At 35.5% G+C, this 20,768-nt stretch overlaps 2 protein-coding genes across 5 annotated transcripts in view; one reads left to right on the forward strand and one right to left on the reverse strand.

The window, feature by feature from the left end:
* Window positions 1-19,106, reverse strand: nek8 (NIMA-related kinase 8). Of its 3 annotated transcripts, none has more exons than XM_065281493.2 (15): window positions 18,974-19,106; window positions 10,303-10,508; window positions 9,294-9,526; window positions 9,079-9,210; window positions 7,381-7,589; window positions 7,223-7,302; window positions 6,928-7,115; window positions 6,656-6,803; window positions 4,816-4,892; window positions 4,305-4,422; window positions 3,990-4,140; window positions 3,325-3,488; window positions 3,069-3,221; window positions 1,273-1,431; window positions 1-1,041 (listed from the first exon to the last, which is right to left on the reverse strand). In XM_065281493.2, the coding sequence occupies exons 2-15, from the start codon at window positions 10,436-10,438 to the stop codon at window positions 1,013-1,015; spliced, it is 1,977 nt and encodes a 658-aa protein (XP_065137565.1). In that variant the 5' UTR covers window positions 10,439-10,508; window positions 18,974-19,106; the 3' UTR covers window positions 1-1,012. The 3 variants fall into 3 exon arrangements, with proteins under 3 accessions (XP_065137565.1, XP_065137564.1, XP_073671722.1); XM_065281492.2 differs by lacking the exon at window positions 18,974-19,106 and adding an exon at window positions 12,064-12,169; XM_073815621.1 differs by lacking the exon at window positions 18,974-19,106 and adding an exon at window positions 12,064-12,078 and having other exon boundaries at window positions 10,397-10,508.
* Window positions 17,374-20,768, forward strand: part of rab34a (RAB34, member RAS oncogene family a) — a 7,373-nt gene continuing 3,978 nt past the window's right edge. Inside the window, exons 1-5 of one of the 2 annotated variants that reach the window (XM_065281494.2) lie at window positions 17,374-17,905; window positions 18,670-18,733; window positions 18,857-18,948; window positions 19,086-19,154; window positions 20,117-20,218. In XM_065281494.2, the coding sequence (XP_065137566.1) occupies window positions 18,680-18,733; window positions 18,857-18,948; window positions 19,086-19,154; window positions 20,117-20,218 (317 nt within the window). In that variant the 5' untranslated portion in view covers window positions 17,374-17,905; window positions 18,670-18,679. The remainder of the gene's footprint in view (window positions 17,906-18,669; window positions 18,734-18,856; window positions 18,949-19,085; window positions 19,155-20,116; window positions 20,219-20,768) is intronic. The other variant, XM_065281495.2, reaches the window with a different exon arrangement.

The following is a 20,768-nucleotide window of genomic DNA, read 5'->3' on the forward strand; positions in this document are numbered from 1 at the left end:
AATATATTTATTTTCCTTTGTTAAATAATAATTAATAATATTTACTAATGCAAGTGTGCATACAAAGACAATTATCCGAATGGAAACAAAAGGTTGCATGAGTTTGTAAGGAAAATGAATTATTAGTAAGAGAAATGACTCCCTCTATTGGCGAGCAACATACATAGCAATCTTACACGGTACGTCAAATAAAAAACACAAACCGTGTCATTTATGTAATATTAATAGTTCAGTTTTATTAAACATACTGTCTCTAAGCTGGCTTTGCTGACCGTAGTTAAATATGCATTGCATGAACCATAGGCATGAACAAACGCGGTCACTGGACACAGACACTTGATGAGCATCACGCATTGCACATGAATTACATCATAGCATGACGTATCCATGAGCTTTGTGTGTTGCGTGCCATGTTGATGGTATTCATTTGAGAATAAACATGACGCTGCTTTTTATGCATTATATATGATATACATAAATATTTATTATTGTTACAGCTATAATAATAGAAACACTTAATGAATATATTATTTAGGTGATTCCCAGAAGGTTCCAGTTATTCATTTCCAATGGTTTCTTTTGTTTTATTTTTTATGTATTTATTTATTGACAACTGACTGTCAAAATGTCTAGTAATATATTTATGCTTTTTTACATAAAAATTGTGTTTGTTTTCCACAGTTATGTGCAACTTTTGCAGCTCTTTTTATCTTCATATTATCATTTTTTCCGTTTTACTTCCACATTTTAAGGTCACAGAATTATTTTTCCATCCCTTTCTCTTCTTGTAAACACTTGGCTAATACTTTGACTTATATACATTGCTACTTAATGTGCCGGTCTTCAGTCTATTGGTCTGTACAAAAAGAGGCACTTCTATTGAAACTTAATGATATTTCACTTTACAAATACTGCATATTTTGCACTTCTTCAATGAACAATCCTCTAGTCCTTCCTTATAGATAAGACCATAACCATCTTCTGTTCAGTGCGTTGAGTTACTTCAGTCATGTTACTTTGGAACAGGCTCTTCAAAAAATGCTGAGGAAATGAAAAATATCATCTTGTTAGTCTTGACTAAAAATCCAATCCAAAATTGTCCAATACACAAATGATAAGTTATCAAAAAAACTTGGTTTTACTTAAAATCCAGAAAAACGTTTTGTATAGAAGTCGTTGCTTTTTAAGGGTCAACAAAAACAGCAAACATTTCAACCCAGAATTATCAAATGATAAGATGATATCTGTAAATTGATTATTGCTGCACATTACGTTTTATAGCCAAGAGTGTGTTTCCATGGCAACAGGCCACTGACGTGACAGTGAAAGGGTGGCTCTCGTCGAGCTGCACAGCCTTCGGTTTCCCAGAATCCTCTTCTTTTCGGCCGAGTCGACCGCGTGCCCCTTTACCCCAGGTGTACACCTCCCCCTCTACAGGATGAAGAAGCAGAAAATTAACACAGAATTCTGAAAACCATTTACACAGAACAAGGCTGAATGACATCTTTGTCCATCTTTTTCCCTGGATGTCAGGTCCTGTGAGAATCATGAATGAACAAAGACAACATGAAACAATAAAGGTCTTGAGAGTCTTAAGCCTGCGGGACACAGTCGGGGTTGCGTGCTTGATGACCTCTACCCGCATGTCATGCTAATTTACCTACCTGCCCCCACTATAACACACACTGTGACTTAAAAGATATTGGCATCAGAACAGCCTTGTCTATAACATAATGTTAAAAATAATAAACTGTTGTATACAGTGGTGGCCGGTGACTTCTTCTTTTGGAGGGCACTCGATGCGAAGTTCGTCACAACATGTATATAGGCCATCATGTGTGTGTGTCTTTTATCATAAACGGTTTTGACATGTGTGCAGCAGGCACTTATTTTGACAAAACACGTGATGCACATGGTTCACAGGATGCAACAAACACATATTTTGAAAAGCAAGCAACACACATGACACTCCGAACACTTATTTTGAATTAGCGCACCTCGTATGAGCAGTCACGAGCCGCCACTGGTTGTATAGATTTTTTAATAGACATCTCCAAACTGCATGGGCGGCATTGCTGTTATTGTTATAGCTAAAAACTGTATTGCATTACTGATGAGTAAATTTCCTAAAAAAACTGTTCGGATTATATTTCAGTCCAAAACTAAAAGAAGGAAATTAAAACTTGTCTTGCACTTAAAGGATTAGTCCATTTTCTTAAAAAAAAAATTCCAGATAATTTATTCACCACTATGTCATACAAAATGTTGATGTCTTTCTTTGTTCAGTCGAGAAGAATTATGATTTTTAAGGAAAACATTCCAGGATTAAACTAATTTTAATGGACTTTAAAAGAACCAAACACTTAATACTTAACAGTTTTTCTCAACAGAGTTTCAAAGGACTCTAAACCATCCCAAATGAGGCATAAGGGTCTTATCTAGCGAAACGATTGTCATTTTTGGCAAGAAAAATAAAAAATATGCACTTTTAAACCACAACTTCTCGTCTATCTCCGGTCCTGTGATGCGCCAGCGCGACCTCACGCAAAACGTCATCACGTCAAGAGGTCACGTATGATGTATGCGAAACTACGCCTCAGTGTTTACAAGTGTGGAGAAAGAGGACCGTTTCGACGTTGTTGTATGTCGAATGATACTAATTAATGTCTTTGTGTCAGTTTATTGTTTAAAATGGTCCGCAAATGTGCTTTTCATATATGTAACACTTGACCTTTCTACATCATTACGCAATTACGTGAGGTCGAGCTGGCTCGTCACACAGCCGGATGAAGAAGAGAAGTTGTGGTTTAAAGTGCATTTTCCTGGAATGTTTTCCTCAAGAGACATAATTTCTACACGACTGAACAAAAACAAAGAAAGACATCAACATTTTGGATGACATGGTGGTGAGTACATTATCTGGATTTTTTCAAGAAAATTGACTAATCCTTTAAAGAAAAAGAAGAACCATAAATGTTTGACATTGTGAATTTATCTCGATATAAATCAAACAAAATTCTCCCTAAATTCTCCTTACTGCAATGCACCCTTATTTTGTTTTTAGTTACCTGCACCGATTGCCAGAGTAAAGGCGTCCCCACACGCTGCCATGGTGATCCCCTGCAGTCCTGGGACTTTATATGGCACTCGAGTGGCTCTGCGGGAACTGCAGCCAAGCTGGCCATGCTGGTTACTGCCAAAGGTGAAACAGTGACCCTTCTCTGTATACACAGTACATGATCACAGATCAGATGATCATTTCCCAAACAAATCTGACCAAAAATAAAAATTTTGAGCATTAATGTAGCTAAAGCATTAGCATACCTGTGACTGCGGCAGAATGTGCTGTTCCAATGTCGACGTAAACAATCTTCTCAACGTTTAGAGGAGCTGATCGGACAGCCTGGAACATATGAACCTCCTCCACCTGACAGTGAGATGCGGGCTCTTCTGTGCCCGAGACCTCGTCCAAACCCAGTTTGTTAAATCTGTAAAGAGATGGTTCATTATGTACTTCTCTGTACATTAGTTGTAGCGCCCCAGGATAACAGTATTGCTCTTTAACAAGAATACGATTTTTTTAACATTAGTAAGAGGTGTCAACATTGTATCGACATTGTATTGCCATATAATTACAGAGTACAGAGCTCACTCTGAAATGAATGTGGATAGCATAGCGTAGGTAAATTGAAAGTTCATTAAGTTCATATTGGGTTTAACTGTACATTGTTGTTATAGGACATGACTCAGTTTTGTAAAATATGGATGTGATGTTGGTCACTTCCTGTGATGAAATAACTTTATCCTCCACAGTCCTTTCAGACACTAAACCAAGAATGAGGAGTGTTTACTCCCTAAACTGGTTTGGCAATCTAAGAAAAAACGGCCAAACATTAGCGAAACAACTAAGCGATTTAAATGAAGAATAAAAATGAACTTCTTGTACTCTTTATAAAGAATAAGAGTTATTAAGCACGTTTTTTGAGTACCTGTTGTTCCCACAGGCCAGAATCTGATGCTGTGTGCTTATGACCATTGAACAGTCCACTCCACACAGCACTCGATGGGCTTCAAAATCAGCTGGCAAACTCACCTGCTGGGGTGAGTGGTGACAGTCCTGAGTGCCCAAACCCAGCCGACCTGTCAGACAGAGAGATATGAGGAGAGAGTGAGTGTGACAGAGAGAGAATGACAGAGCAGAAAATTGCAGGTCTGCCTGGAGGCAATTCTGTCTACAAAACTACAAAGAGAAACCTAATGAACCACAGCATTCGACTGACAAATGAATGACGCTGCTCATTTACCATTGTCTCCTCTCCCCCAGGAGAAAACCTCTCGCTCATTGGTAACAGCCAGTACATGAGATGCTCCACAGGACACCTGAACCAACTCGTAACCCAGAAGAGCTTCCACTATCTTGGGCTAAATTCACATGACAAATCATATAAATACAAAATGCATTATTGAGTTTTGTCAAATAATTTGTACAAATCCCATAGCCACAATGTGTATGCTCTACAATGTTTTTAGCGCATTATTATGTATTATCAATGGAGGTTGCTACTGGCCCAAGTCTGTCTCGATCTTGTACTTGAATATTTGTTTTTAGAAATATAATAGCACAACTTCCTATATCATGCACAATGGTTACTTGTTCTGCACTGTTGATACCATCATGTCTGTATTATAAACAGTAGAGGACAAGTGCATGTAATGCTAAAGGGTTAAAGAGCTTCTTCAAATACTTAAACCTAAGCAACAGCATTGGTGACACTTGCCTTAAATATACCAATACGATAAAAAAAACAGATTTACCTGTGTCACATCATTGAAATTGCCATGGCCGAGACACCCATTGCTTCCGCTCCCAAACGTCATGATTATTCCCCTGTCTGCAACATGAAAACAAGAAGATTACAGAAGCTATTGCTGATGAACATAAGATGCACAGAGAGCAGGTTTAATCTAAACACAGGATTAAACTGCAATCATTTCTCCATCAAGTGTTGCATGAGAAAAGCATGAAGTGAAGCCCTATGCAGTGTGTGCCGGTGACACAGGACTAATGATGCCCTGCCGAGATGAATGCTAACAACATATCCTTCACTTTAGAGCAGACAAATGTATACCGCTGTGCCTACAATGCCAGGAGACAAGAGATTAGCCTGGGCTGTGTGAGCAAATGGTGCTTAATGAGTTCTGTAAGAAGGGCTTTTACAAACGGGAGCTTACATCCTCTTTATATCCTTTGTCAATATTAACAAAAATGTTAACAAATATATATTATTTGCTTAATTTTTAGCATAAAGTCTGGTCAACTTTGCAGCTTATTTTGGAAAAAAACACCAACTTAAAGGGGAAGAGACCATTTGACGTATACTGGAAGTAGCTACCAAAGTTATATAGACTTTATAAGTGCGGGTAAACCAAAAATCTATGATACTACAAAAAATCGAATAATTCTGCATCAGAATTTCAATCCATCCATAATAAGTAACGTGATGACTCATTAACTCGAAAAACAATGTAGACTGCTCAATTATGGTTTCCGATATCTATTGTATTTTACTTGTTATTAAAGGATAATACCACAGTTTTTTAATATTTTACTATGTTCTTACCTCTACTTAGATGAATTAATACATACCTATCTTTTATCAATGCATGCACTTAATCTTTGTACAGCGCGTTGTGAATTTGTTAGCATTTAGCCTAGCCCCATTCATTCCTTAGGATCCAAACAGGGATGAATTTAGAAGCCACCAAACACTTCCATATTTTCCTTATTTAAAGAGTGTTACATGAGTAGTTACACAAGTATGGTGGCACAAAATAAAACGTGGCGATTTTTAAAGCGGATAAAAAATTAGAACTATATTGTATGGTGGAAGAGCACTCAGTTTGCCGCACTTCGACCTCGGCGCAGTAACATCATCACTCCTGACTACTGCCGAGGTCCAAGTGCTGCAAACTAGGTTATGATGTTATGAAGTGTTATGAAGAAAATGCTCAGCAATGGTGTTGAATGATGAAAATTGCACATGGTTTGTCTTAAAGCATGTTAAAGGCGGTTTCATCGGACGCACGTGCGGTGATGCAATTACGTATCTGGTCGGAACTTGCTTCGGGCCTCTTTTTTTTAATGGTCTGATTAGTTACTAGAGTAAACTCCTGAAACAAATACCCCATCGAAAATAACAATTCCTATGTAATTTAGGTGTTGTTTATTTTGCTTTTTATATAAATAAACTAAAAGGACTTTGTTGTTATTGATTCTTAGCAGAGTTTACCAGAAGTTATGTGTGTTCCACAAAAGCCGTTTGTTTATGTTGTTATTGCTGAAACGGTCTAACTCCATATAAACAACAATAAAAACTTGAGTTTTACCACAGGGGGACAAAAAACACAAAACTTTAACGCTTTTAAAAACTTGATGTCACAAAATTGGAAACTTTGGCAAATCCAGTGATGAATTTATCCTTCTATCCTATTTTAGCACTCTTTGTAGCAGCCTGCACAACATATTAGCAACTGTGCACTCTTGCCATCTGATGGCAAGCACTTGTAATTTTTTGACTGCAATATCCATCAGAAAATATACGTATGGACTACGGCTGAGATTACTGACAATTCTGGATGGTAAGAGGCTGTATACCTGTCAAGCAGGTGGTGAAAAGATCACCACATGATACAGATTTGATGGTGACACCAGACTGACCCTCCAGGAAGCGGGATATGAACTGCGCCTGCATCTGCTCAACAGCACCAGGCAAAGCAGGCTCACCAGATCCGACGGAGGGGGCCTGCATTATAAAAAAGACCACTGTTATGCTCACATGACTCTGAGATGCTTTTGCACAGAAAAATGTGTTTGACTGCACTGAATATAATTTATATTGAACTCATATCACAGAAAAAAATTTCAACCTCCCAAGTGATGAGCCTCCCAGATTTAGTTACGCCCATTTTTTGGGTACGACCCAGGGAGACTTGGATAACCTCTGTGTTTAACATGGGCAGACGCAGAGGAGGGGAGATACCACTGCCCCAGGTGTACACTGCAGACAAAGGCAATGGATGCATCATCTTTGTTGAAGTTAAACTGGAAAGCCCACCTAGTGAAGGGAAAATATTGCACAAATTTAAACAGAAAAGGCTTGTACAGACAGTCAATGAACAGAGCAAGACTCACTTATTATTTAATTAAAAAATTGTATCTCACCTCTGGTTCTGTTACCGGTTCCCCGTGCACCAGGTCTTCCATGAGAACCTGCCTGTACACTAGACAGGGGCTTTTCGATTCTAATTAAAATAAAAAAAAAACTGAAAATTAAATTCACTAAAATAAAAACGATAGTAAACACTATAAAATAATCTTACCTGCGCATTTTGACATTGCCTATATCAGTGTAGAGATTGAGCAATGGCCTGATGCAAATGGGATGGGCCATTATCTCATTGAGTTGGGGCCGCTTGGATGGATCCAAATTCAGCATGTTGAGGATTAACTGCCTTAACTCTGGGCTATAACGATCTGAAATGGGGGCAAAGGTGCCACTCATGATCTTTAGCACCAAGGCTGGCAGATTCTGAAAACAAAGTTACTTAGCTTGTCATTCAATGTTAAAGTAGGAAACAAAGGATTTCTGATTTGTTTACCAGTCTACTTTAGTTTTATTTGTCAAACTGAAAGTGAGCACATTGCGGAATAAAATATATGAAGAGCTCCGATACAAAGGGCACTAAAACCCAACCTCAGTCAAAAATGAGATTACGTTTTGGCCAGTGGCAGCGGTGACTTTTCTTCCAAGGGGTGCAAATTCAAAATATGTGTTTGTTGTGTCTGTTCGTTGCGTCATGTGAACCGATGTTCATCATGTGTCATGTCAAAACACGTGCCTGCCACATATGTGTCGAAAGGGTTTATTATAGATGATGATCATGTTCACTAAATACTCGCAAGACAAAAACTTAATTATACATGAGATTAAAGCGTGAGCGTCTCTTTTATCATAAACCCCTTATAAGCATCTGCAGCAGGCACCTCTTTTGACATGAATAGGTTTGGTTTACATGACGAAAACATATTTTTATATGATGAGCCACAAACATGACGGAAATAAATACAGCTTTTAAATAGTGCGCCCTTGAAAAAGAAGTCACCGGCTGCCACTGGTTTTGGCACATACTAAACTTTCATCAAAAACTTTGGCTCCAAACCCGATTTATCTCGGCCTCTGACTTTTCAGAAATACCACTTTGTTGGCAGAATATGTTAAAGCAACAACAATTTTCTCAAAGTACACGACAGGTGCGTTACAAGAAGAATTTGATGAACAATGGTGCGCACAAGTCACTGTGCAAGAGATTTTGACCCGGTTAAAGGAGGCTTACTGAATATATCAGGATACTGACCACATTTTTTAGCGTTTTGCCTTTATTTAAAAAGGACGGTGAAAAGTGACTGAAGATTTTTGCATGTACTTAAAGGGTTTTGCAGCGAAAGACTTATTAAAGTGACATAGGGGTAGGCGATAAATCACCTGCGATTCTCATGCGTATCTCATTAGTAAAGCCAATTTCGTGATTAGTAGTAAATTGCCATGACCTGCTTTCAGATGGAGCTGCATTTACTACACAGAGCCATATTTCACCGAGATGCTCGGCAAAATCGCATAGATTATCAGCGGCGATAAGTCCACGAATATGAACACGATTTTGCCTAGCCTCTCTGTGAAGTATGGCTCTGTGTAGTAAGTGACATTTGAGAAAATAAGACATTTCAATTACTAAAAAACCTCTTCATTGCCATTAAAGTGAAATTTCTCAACCTAACCATAAGAACCTAATAGAAATGCTAATTTACATGTTAGAGGGTTTTACATCCGAGCTCTTCATTATGCCCTCGGTTATACTGCATGCATTTTTATGCATTAATCAGCGTAAAATATAAATGCATACTGCAGAAATAATGCGTAATAAATACTATTCCACAGTCATATAACATTTTACAGAAATAATGTGCTTTAAGGATTTAAAATCAAGAGAGACAACTAAATAAATAATAATGTATCTTACTGCTGCTTCAAAAGCTCTCTTGAGACTAGCAAGCTCATAAAGAACACAGCCTAGGGCCCAAATGTCACTCTTCTGGTTGTATGGCTTTCCTTCACATAGTTCCGGAGATATATAACATGGTGTACCCACAACCTGCCATAAAAAGAAGAACTTGAATAGTAACTACATTACTCAAATGTAAACCTCATGCACAAACAATAATGTCTGGTACTTACAGTGTAAGCTTTGCTCTTGCTCACAAGAATTTTTGAGATTCCAAAGTCACCTATTTTGACTATCATCTGGTGCTTGTCTAGTAGGATGTTCTGGGTTTTGAGGTCCCGATGTAGGATGAGTTTATTGTGCACGTGGTAAAGAGCAAGTAAGATCTGTACAAAGAAATGTAATATGGTGTCCTCATCTAACAGGGAGTTGCAACGCTTCTGTATGTAATCTGCCAGGGTTCCCCCTACAATAAAGAGACAAAGGATCACATACTCTCCACATACAAAATATATACGTAAATATGTAGGTAGGGGTGTGACGAGACACCTACTCCACGAGACAAGACACGAGATTAGGTTCACGAGAACGAGACAAGATTTTCACACTCTTTAAAAAATCCTAATTGATAAAATAGATGAATGGGAAACTGAAATCATATGTCGCACGAGATCTCATCACACCCTTATAAATTTGATCAATTATTATCCTGCTGTTTCAAACCCCAACTTATAATTTAAAGTAAGTCTGACAAAGTATGTCATAAACATTTCTGGGTCATATTTTACCCTAAATGAAAGGAATGCCTATATGAATATATAAATGCCAATATATGTATGTACTTAAATACTTATTTTACTTAAAGACAATGAATCCTATTTTAAATATAAAGTTTTCCTGTAGCTCCCTGGTAGAGCAAAAGGTTATCAGCACAAAAGGATTTGGGTTCAATTCCCACAGATTTAAACACACTGACTGATAAATATGTAGCATATACCTTGAATGAACTATAATTCGCTTTGAATAAAAATGTCTGCAAAATGAGTCATTGTAAATTAAAGGCAATATAAGAAATACTACCATGATGTGTAAATTACAGTATCATTACTTCAGTAATCAAACATAAATGTCATGCAAATCTATCTTGGTTTTCAGGGGAAATATGACAAGTTCATCATGAAATTCACTCGAAGGCATTACATGTTTTGCAATAGTCAAAACACAGTGATTAAATTTCTTTGCCTGGAGCGTATTCCATTGCGATCATCAGTGCCTTGTCCTCGAGGAAGTTTTCGTAATACTCGATTATGTTGGGGTGGTTGAGTAACTTGAGAACCTGGCATTCGTTCTGAGCTGCGAGACGTTCATCACGAGTCATCTGCTCTACTGGGATTTCCTTCAAGATCACCAGTGCATCATCATTGCGTCTGCGACAAAGATGCACTATACTGTAACAGATAAGGAAGGGATGTAAGTTAACAATTAGACATTTTCTTTAATGTAGGCAAACTACACGGTGAAAAGCAGCACAGCAATACAGGATGTGGACATTGTTTCAGTCAGTGGGATCAAATGATAATCTTCAAAAAAATCAAATATCTGTAAAAAAAATGCAGCATGAAGTTAAAACAACTTGGTTTTGCAAATCAATTCAACCTACTTTTTTAAAGTTTTGACCTGTGATAAGTTGACATAACATATAAAAACAAGTTTTCATTTAATTTGTGAAGTAAAATATATATGTATAATATAAAATCTAAAAATATTTATTGATTTGCCATCATTTTTTACAATGTGGATATTTTGCGATCTTTAGCTGAATTTGCATTGTATTGGAAAAAAATTTGCGTGTAAAGTACTTGAGTAACTGTCCTTACATTATATTGTTATAGTAAATTATATATATATATATATATATATATATATATATATATATATATATATATATATATATATATATATATATATATATATATATATATATATATATATATATATAACATTCATTAGGTACAAATTCAATGTTTCACTGCATATATAAAATTGTCACTTTTGTATTCATTTTATTATTTTTATATTGTTACTATTAAAAAAAAAAAAATTCTGCACTAGCCATTTTTTACCAAAAGCACTGAATTTTAATGATTAAATATATCCACTTAAAATATTGTAAATTTAAAAACTAAATAGGATAGCTGACTCAAAAATAAATAAAACATGTCAAAATTTACTCACTCTCGTGTTGTTACAAACCAGTACAAATTTCTTTGTTCGAAATCAGAAGCCCCATTGACTTCCACAGTAGGGAAATGTAAAACTATGGAAGTCAATGGAGCTTCTGATCGGTTTAGTAGCATTCCTCACAATATCTTCCTTTGTGTTAATCAGAACAAATACATTTATACAGGTTTGTAACAACATGGGAGTAAGTACATTTTGACAAAATTATAATTTTTCGGTGCACTATCCCTTTAAGAAAAAACTTTCAAGTGCATTTTAACCAAACGTCTTTTACGTGAGGAAAATAGTGTGACACTCTTCATATTTGGAAAATGACAGTAAGTGCACATTTCTCATTATTCTTTACTTATGAACACTAAATTTTAGCATCTTTGAGACTGCTTTCATATTATGAAAACCCAATAGGTTTCACATACACATTCCGCGACAATTTTACTAAGGAATTTAAAAAGCACAACAGGACCTAAAACTTTTTACTCTTTAAAAAAAAAAAATAACATTTCAAACTTCCATTGTTAATAATAAATCATGACACGGGGTATATAATGGATGTAACGGTATAACTCTGATGGTATGCGGAAACACTACGTTGCTCTTTTAGGATGATCCGCTAACTTTTATTATGAGCGCAACGGATTTAAAGTGTTGACACGACTCTCTCTCTCTCTCAAGTTAACCACTAAACTTTTATCAGCTTTATTACACGTGCCTTCAAAAGCATCAAAGCCAGTTTTGCAAACCCTATAATCGTAGTTGATTTACCCGAACGCTCCTCTCCCGACCACTTTTATCTTCTCGTACTTCTCCATCTTTGCTGGCTTGTAAACTCAGCCCGTCACTATAGGCAACACTTCCTGTACCCCTACAGAGCTCACGAGCGGACAAAATGCACCAAACTTTCACCCCACGAACCCGCAATCTGCTCATTAAACTCAATGGTGAATAAACAGAGCACTTAATCTGAATTAGCGTTAGTGTTTAGAGTAAAACAGTCTTTTTACAGTTGACATATAGTGTGCACTAAGAGTACTTAACTTGTAGTTACTTTTTATGTTTAGCTTGCCGAAAGCAGCAGGCTCCTCCTTGAGGGTCAATAGTCAATTTTGAAAGCTGTTCCTCAAAGCTTAAAGATGCAAATCCTCTCATTCGTTTCTGCTCAGTTAACCAAGCATTATGTGTTGCCCTTAAGATCTCAAAGGTTAAACAGATCGACAATACAGGTAACCCAAGCTTTAAACACTATAGTTTAGATTGATTATGGTGTCACTTAAGGTGTAATAAATTGGAATCTGTGAAAAGATTGTAGGAGAGATTGGTGATGTGATTGTATCGTCTGAGATGATGTTCCTGTCAAACATGTTTTAGGCATTTCTTTAATTATACCTTTGCAGTCATTAGAAGTGATAGGATGTCACAGAGGAGGGCAACAATGCGTCCATTGTTTTAAAATGACCGAATACCATTCAGTCACGTGATATTGGTTTCAGGCCCAGTTCATGATTTTACTGGATTAATTAATAAGGTGTTATAATCAGTGAAATGTAAAATTAGTCTTACATATTTAGTTTACTCCAAATTGGGCCAGTATTGGTACTTAATGATTTCTGCTTGACTTCTCAGCGTAAGGATCATTATAAAAAATTATATTATTAATTAATATTTAGAAGTTAGAAGTAAGTACACCCTATGCCATCTAATAAAGAAGTGGGTAGGGTATACTCCATGCGTATAGGTATACTCTGCCCTTTACCACTGTTACTTCCTCTGTCGACCATTTATATGTTTAATGAGCTGAAAGCATATAAAAGGTGCTGTGTAATTATCATCACTGCTTGAAGAATGACGTGCAGATGAATATACAAGAAAGAAAAGCAACAATGTCTTTGTTTCGTCAGTGTTGTTCCACCAAACATTGTTATGATTGCAAGTAGTTGTGGTGAGAATGAATACAGCACATTCCTTATCACTGACTCTCACATTCTGAGAAGATCTAGTACACTTTGAACAATTCAAACTTGATTTAGGACGTGATTTATGAGATAAACCAAATATGCAACCGAGCTGGTTCTGGAAAAGTTTGAAAAAGCAGAGTTTCATCAGTGAAGTGTCAAAGAAATGTTATATATATATATATATATTATGAATTACTTTATGGCTAATAATTTTGTTGTGGGATTACCTGGCACATAGGGAAGAACTTGAAAATATACAGATTAGTGTGAAGTAGAGCTACATGTCATCCTCAAATAAAAAATACTGTCAAATTAGAAGACATCCAGCTGTATTAGATCTTAACAACCTTTCAGAGAGTATGAAGTCATAAATTTACAACTAATTCTTGATTTTCTTTGAATAAGATAATTCGGGTTTAAATATACACTGTTAAAAGTGAAAGCTGTATTAACTTTAAAAATTACTTTAATTGGTAACACCTAAAGGTAGATTTTTTTCAACTTAATTTTTCTTACTTTAAGTGAAAATTTTTAGCTAAATAAGCTTACATTTCCTTAGGTGTTAACAATAAAAGTAAGTTAAACTCTCTCTTTTTAAGTGAAACTTTTAAGTTGACAAAATTATAATTTTTATAAAGTGTTACCAATTGAAGTAATTTGTTTAAGTAGATCCTGCTTTCACTTTTTACAGTGTAAGTGACTGCATTTACATAAAGCTTTATAAGATTTATTCAAAGTCTTCACTACATTAAGTCCTCCATTCTGAACAGAAATAGTGTTAAGGGTGAATTCATATTTAAATTTTCAGCCATTTTAATATCAAAAAGTTTTCCAATATACCTGAATATCAGTGATACTTTACTGAATGCTAACATCTATTTGTAACATGATTATATTACACTGTCAGAAAAAATGGTCAGAAACCTTTTACAAATATGTACCAGGTACAAATATGTAAACTTGTATACAAAGAACTATACTATACATTTGGTACCAATATGTACCTTTGAGGTACTAATATGAACTGTTCAGGTGCAAATTAAGGTGTAAGCTTTGAAAGGTACTTCCCCAGTGACAGCAAGGGGACATTTTTGACATTTTTTCCGTCAGTGTATGAATCTGATGTGTTCATGTTGGTCTACTGATGTAACAGATTTATTTTAAAACATATAAAAATACTGTGTTTTAATAGAAGCATTAAATGATGTGAAATGACTTAATGGTTGAAAAGGCAGTGATTCATATGGAAAAGTCATAGATTTTATGAACCTGGAGATAACCTGTGGAAATTCCCAGAGCTATCCTATTTATACTTTTTTTTTTTGACATTACAACACACTCACTGACATGATAATTTATAACACACAGACATCATATATCATTCAAGCTAAAATAAATCATAGATTAAGAAGCAGATTCCAGATTTTGCAATAGTTGAGTTTTCTTTTTTTTACTGCATATTCAATCAAATTTGTGCTTCTGTGACAGTACATATTTTTTGCCTTATGATGTTGTTTGTCTGTATCTTTCTGAGTGAATCATAAGATATTATGTTGGCTCTTATATAGCATGAATTCAAGTGTGAGTCACCTGGTGTGAGCGCAGTTGACTGGCATTTCCTTAACTTTGTGTTAAGTTCCTAAGCACTCATTACTTTCAGCTCAACCTCGCCTTGATGTGTTAAAAGACTAGGATTTAAAACACCTACGCCTACACACAGTGACAACAAAGAATCAAAGAATGACATGCTTGAGATATTGTGCATTGTTAGTTTGTGCAATGTATTATCTCGTGTTAATATATAAACCATGTTAAGTAGTGTTCACTGATAATCTGATGCTCTTCTTTTGACCCTGTTTAAAGTGACTGGTCAATTAATCTGGTATGTGGGCTCAGGGGTTTCTCGTTGTCTGAGCTGCCCTCTAGTGGCAGATATGAAAAGCATTTGTTTAACCTCTTTACTGTCACCCACCCCTTTTAAATGTGTGGGGGGAATTTGATGTGCACCTTCAAATTAATATAACTCTGGCATTTTTTTGTCTAGAAGCCTAATCTTGGTCTTGTTTTAAAGAAGACAATTTAAGGTTTTTCACTGAAGTGTCTGGATATGAAAATATTAAACAGAAAACATTTTATGGCAGTTTAAATTTATTTTAATAAATAAAAATAATTTCATAACATATTCATTTTATAAATAAAACTATAAAAATGTAAATATTTCAAAAAAGAAATAATGCAAAAATGAAGCCATAAGTCTCAAGTAGTTGTGATTCAAATTTCAAGGTAAAATCACAAAAAATGAGGTGTGTGTCACTTTTTTTTGTCGTTTTACCAACAAAGGCCACTAGGTGTCAACGGTTTGCTGGATACTCTTGCTGCAAATTAATAAATTACTGTCACTGCATTATTAATACTGCTAAATCGTTTTGAAATATGAAAACTACACTCTTGGAGCTTTCCAATGATATATAGTTTGTCAACATTTTTGAAGATTTATAATATGATATTAGAATTATGAATATATAAAATTAATATGCATTCCTATGGGGGGTGGGGTCATGTAACTAAAAACTGTCACTACATTATTTCTATCATCAGATGATCTTGAAATATGAAAACTACATTCTGAGAGCTTTCCAGTGATATATAGTTTATCAAGATTTTTTAGGTTTAGAGCAGGGGTTTAGTGTTAGAAATATGTAAAATCAAATTTGGCCTACATGTGGGCCCGTGACATTTTAGAAACTGAGTCTCACTACGTCATAATTCTCCCAAAATGGTGAGGATAAATGAAAACTACACTCTTAGAGCTTTCAAATGATATATAGTTTGTCAGGATTGGATAAGAATTCACATGGAAAACACTGAAGTAAACGTAGGCGCCCCGCTTGCGAGACAGTGACATTTAGCAGGATAAAAATGTTTTGAGGCGCACTCTCTTCATAAATGAATAAATTACTCTCCCTACATAATTTATTTTATAAAACACTGCTGAAATGTGTATTCTAGAGGCTTAGACCTTTCCAACAATATATAGTTTGTTGTGATAGATTAAAATGTACATCCAAAATATTGAAGTAAACTCAGGTGTCCCGTATACGGGACGGCGACAGTTAAAGGTTTAAATCATAAAATGGTCACATTTACCAAGAATATACGTTTCAGTTATTTCATAAACATAAATATTTAAAACGTACAACAATGAAATGAACACAAAACGGTGTAGTAGAGTAAAATAACAACTTTTAATGGCATTAGGCAAACACCTTTGATCAATTTTTGAGGAACTTGTATAAGGCATTTGTTAGTCTTTTATTTTGGTTATAAAGCTTGATAAAGCTATAATTTATTTACTAAACATTGATTCAAAAAGACAATCTGGAGATTTTGATAACAATGTTGCAGATTTAATTTTGTTTCAACTATTAAACGTTAATAGTAATATGGCGCCCTCATATGGCTGAAGAGAAATGTTGTGGACACAAACTAAGCTGGCAATGAAAGCAAAAGCTAATTTTAACAACGTTTTATTTTAATTAGATATATTTTCGTTGTAAGATCTTTTCAAATTTACATGGAAAAACTTTTGAACAAGCTATTTTGAAAAATAGTGTGTGCTGTGAAACAGATTCTCGAACATACAAGGCTTGTTCGACTTCATGCGGCTCCGCAAGAACCGACAGCCGGATGACTTCAAAGTACCGCGATAATGATTCAAGAAATTCTGGTTTATATTTAATGTCACGTGACCCCATATGTGAAGTCCAGGCTAAAGTCTCATAATCTGTGAGATCTGGAGCATCAACGTTTGAATCAATCATTCATTTCAATATTTGACATGACCATACTCAGTCAATATTAAAGATACCAAGGTTATATTTTACTAAATGTTCTTTAAATTGTGTTAAATTATTTTAAGTTGAAAACAGTAAATCACGATTGCATAGGACTACTGCAGAAGTAGTGCTCAAAATGGGTTTCTGGACGGGAGGGCATATTGTACAATATTTGCATGTATTGCTTCCTCAGATTAGATTAAACCTTTAAAATATGAGGTGTATGACACAAAATGGGAAAGACTAAAGTTGGTTAATGTGTTTGCAAGATTGTTTGGCAAAAAAGACAAACTACAACATATCAGGGATGTAGGGTTTTATTTTTATTAGCACTTAGCAGAGCAAATTGTTCACAGGACAGAAATTAACTACATCAATTATTATTATTATTTCGTTTTTTACTTCAGTAAAATATTCTCCTGGGCCCGGAATCACTTTAAACGTGTTGTGTGCCAACCGTCTATAAGTCTTTCATACATTTTTAATAATACATTTGAATAAAGATGTCATTTTCCAAAGCAAGGACAACAGTTTCCTCTAACGCTAGGGGGCTGTAGGGAGCCTTTGCTATCCGCCTTTCCTAAGATTGCTGGAGAAATCCATCTGTATGCAGTTCCCGTCGCTTCCGTGGGTCGCAGTATCCTGCAGTTTTCTTCAGAAATTTAGGAACTGTACGCGATGGATGAATGCTAAAAACATCGTTTCTTTTTAACTTTTCCTATGTGTTTCTTCTCTATGCATTGATAAAAGCACTTTAAACGCTATCAGGTCTCAGGAAAGCAGCGCTTTACAACCACATCATCTTTTCGTGACGAGGTAAGCACGCGTTTGTTTTTGTAGCAACACCGATACTGTTTTAATAACAGTGTTATAAACTGTCGTGGTAACTAGGAAGAATGGATTGAAGGTCTAAAATGTTTACGTACATTACGCATTCACAAAAAAAACTTTATACTGAAACTCTGTAACGTTAAGTTGTCTCTAGCGGATGCAAATCATACAAGATGAAAACATACGAAAGACAAATAAAGAGACATCACAAAGTCAAACGAGTTAAAAATCCCAAAGTAGCGGATTTTCTTTGTTCTCAGGTTTACGGATTAACGAAGTACAGACAGATTAGTGAATCTTTATCCATACTGTGGCTCAGTCATATTTAAGATAAACAATAACTAACCTATTCAAAATGATGTCACATCTGACATAAGTTAAATTTTTAACTAAATGTGAAGGCCATATTTGTGTTTTATATGAGTTTACTCTGTCAGCACTTCTGAACAGAGCATCAGATTACCTTTAAATCAGTGGATCTCAACTTTTTTTACTCCATTGTCTAACACCAATATTTAAAGGCCCAATCTCACAATTTCTACCCAATAAAATGCTCTAGATCTTGACATAACTTGAAAAATGAAGATTTGTTATATAAATAACTAAACGTTATACTTAGGTAATCGCAGGATTACATAAAGCCACAAGGCTTCATGAGAACACCCATTACTCATTTCTCCCATTTACAAATTTTTCTCAGAGTTACAAAACTCCAAGCAGTGATGCATAACTTTTTGTATCTCCTGCAGAAACCCCATCATGAGCGTGCTGCCCCCCGTGAGAAAAGACCGAATAATCGGACAGCTTCCTAAGGTAAAGGGTTTACATACAATGCATTGATGTGTAAATTATCCACTGTTCTCCACTGGACCATTTCCTGTCCTGTTTATGCCTCCTGCTAGAGGTACTCAATTTAGATGTTCACTTCTGTTGTAGTGCTTCAACAGAGGTGCCGCTTTGCACACGGAAAATGAATTTCACAGCAAGGTTAAGACGGCTTGTCAACAACAGAGAACAGGGACAGTGGGGTGAGATAAAGACTCAGCCACTCACATTGTGTTGTGCCGAATCACTTTTCATCGGATAGACGTTTCACATTTTAACCAGTGACTGGATGGAGTTTGCAGCATTACTTTATCTGTTGCTCTTTTTCTTGTTTGACCAGCAGGTTTAAAATCTCCAAAGTCATTGTAGTTGGCGATCTGGCTGTAGGGAAAACCTGTTTAATTAATAGGTGAGTTCAAGTTTAATGTTTTACATGTGCATAGGAGTCAATAATGCTGTAAGAAACAAAATAAGTAATAATAACAATAGCTGTCAGGGTTATGTACTGTACGCTAAAAAAGTAAATACAATATATACACGATAAACATCCAAAAAGATGCACAGTGAAAAACAGTGTTACTTTAAAGGAATATTCAATTTTCAACGGAGTGTCAAAGGACTCTAAATGATCCCAAACGAGGCATAAGGGTCTTATCTAGCAAAACGATTGTCATTTTTGACAATAAAAATAACAAATATACACGTTTAAAGCACAACTTCTCGTTTAAATCCAGTCGTGATGCGGCAAACGTGACCCCACGCAATACGTCCTGACGTCAAGAGGTCACAGAAGACGAATGCGAAACTCCGCCCCAGTGTTTACAATTGTTGAGAACGAGGACCGTTCCTACGTTGTTGTATGTCAACTGATACTAATTAATGTCTTTGTGTCAGTTTATTGTTTACAATGGTCCGCAAATGTGCGTTTTATATATGTAACACGTGACCTCCCTACGTCACTACACATTTACGTTAGGTCACGCTGGACCGGATTTAGACGAGAAGTTGTGCTTTAAAAGTGTATATTTGTTATTTTTTATTGTCAAAAATGACAATCGTTTTGCTAGATAAGACCCTTATGCCTCGTTTGGGATTGTTTATAGTCCTTTGAAACTCCGTTGAAAAAAACTGTTAAGTGTTGAGTTAAGTGTTAATTGTTGGTGTCTATTAAAGTCCATTAAAATGAGAAAAATCCTGCAATGTTTTCCTCAAAAAACATAATTTCTTCTCGACTGAACAAAGAAAGACATCAACATTTTGGATGACATGGTGGTGAATAAATTGTCTGGATTTTTCTTTTAAGAAAATGGAATATTCCTTTAATATGAGAATTTTAGCATATAATCACACTGATGGTCATTGTTTCCACAGATTTTGTAAAAATGTGTTTGACAAGAATTACAAGGCCACCATTGGAGTGGACTTTGAGATGGAGAGGTTTGAAGTTCTGGGGGTCCCGTTCAGCCTCCAGTTGTGAGTATGACCAACATTTAAACATACATCTTTTTAACTCTTTTCCCGCCAAGTTATCTCGTCAATTAAAACGAAACGCTTCCCTGCCATAAGCTTCCCTGGAGTTTTTACGGTAATCTATAATTGGACTATTATCCACTAGGTGGCGCTTTTACAAGTGAAGATTTTGGTTCCAAAACGCAATAAATCCATTTTGTCTAATTTCGGTAAAAAAAAAATTTTTTATACAAAGAAAGTGACAAGATGAAAACCACTATTTTCTGTTACAAACTTTCACATAGCATCTTTAGGTTATAATAACATAAAAAATTCAAATCCATAATTTGATTTTCAAATATTTATTATAAAAACTGATTATATTTTTCCGCAAAATGCAATAAATCCATGACCAGTTTTTTTCCAAAATGCTATAAATCTATTGAATCAATAGCCTATATAAATGTGAAGTCATCTTTGCCATGCTATATTCATTTAGTTGACTAGTGGTATACACTGATTAAAAAATAAATAAACATTAATGGCATTAATCAAAACACTTACTTTGTCATAT

The sequence above is a fragment of the Paramisgurnus dabryanus genome, chromosome 8, assembly GCF_030506205.2.
Source record: "Paramisgurnus dabryanus chromosome 8, PD_genome_1.1, whole genome shotgun sequence".
NCBI classification, from domain to species: Eukaryota; Metazoa; Chordata; class Actinopteri; order Cypriniformes; family Cobitidae; genus Paramisgurnus; species Paramisgurnus dabryanus.

Bases quoted from the DNA above. Each gene is read 5' to 3' on its own strand.
- nek8 (XM_065281492.2), bottom strand. From the start codon at position 12,110: ATGGAGAAGTACGAGAAGATAAAAGTGGTCGGGAGAGGAGCGTTCGG. The intron at 9,211-9,293 runs GTAAGTACCAGA...TTTTTATGGCAG, and splicing joins GCAAGAGCAAAGCTTACACT to GTTGTGGGTACACCATGTTA. The intron at 4,423-4,815 runs GTAAATCTGTTT...ATGTGAATTTAG, and splicing joins ATTTCAATGATGTGACACAG to CCCAAGATAGTGGAAGCTCT.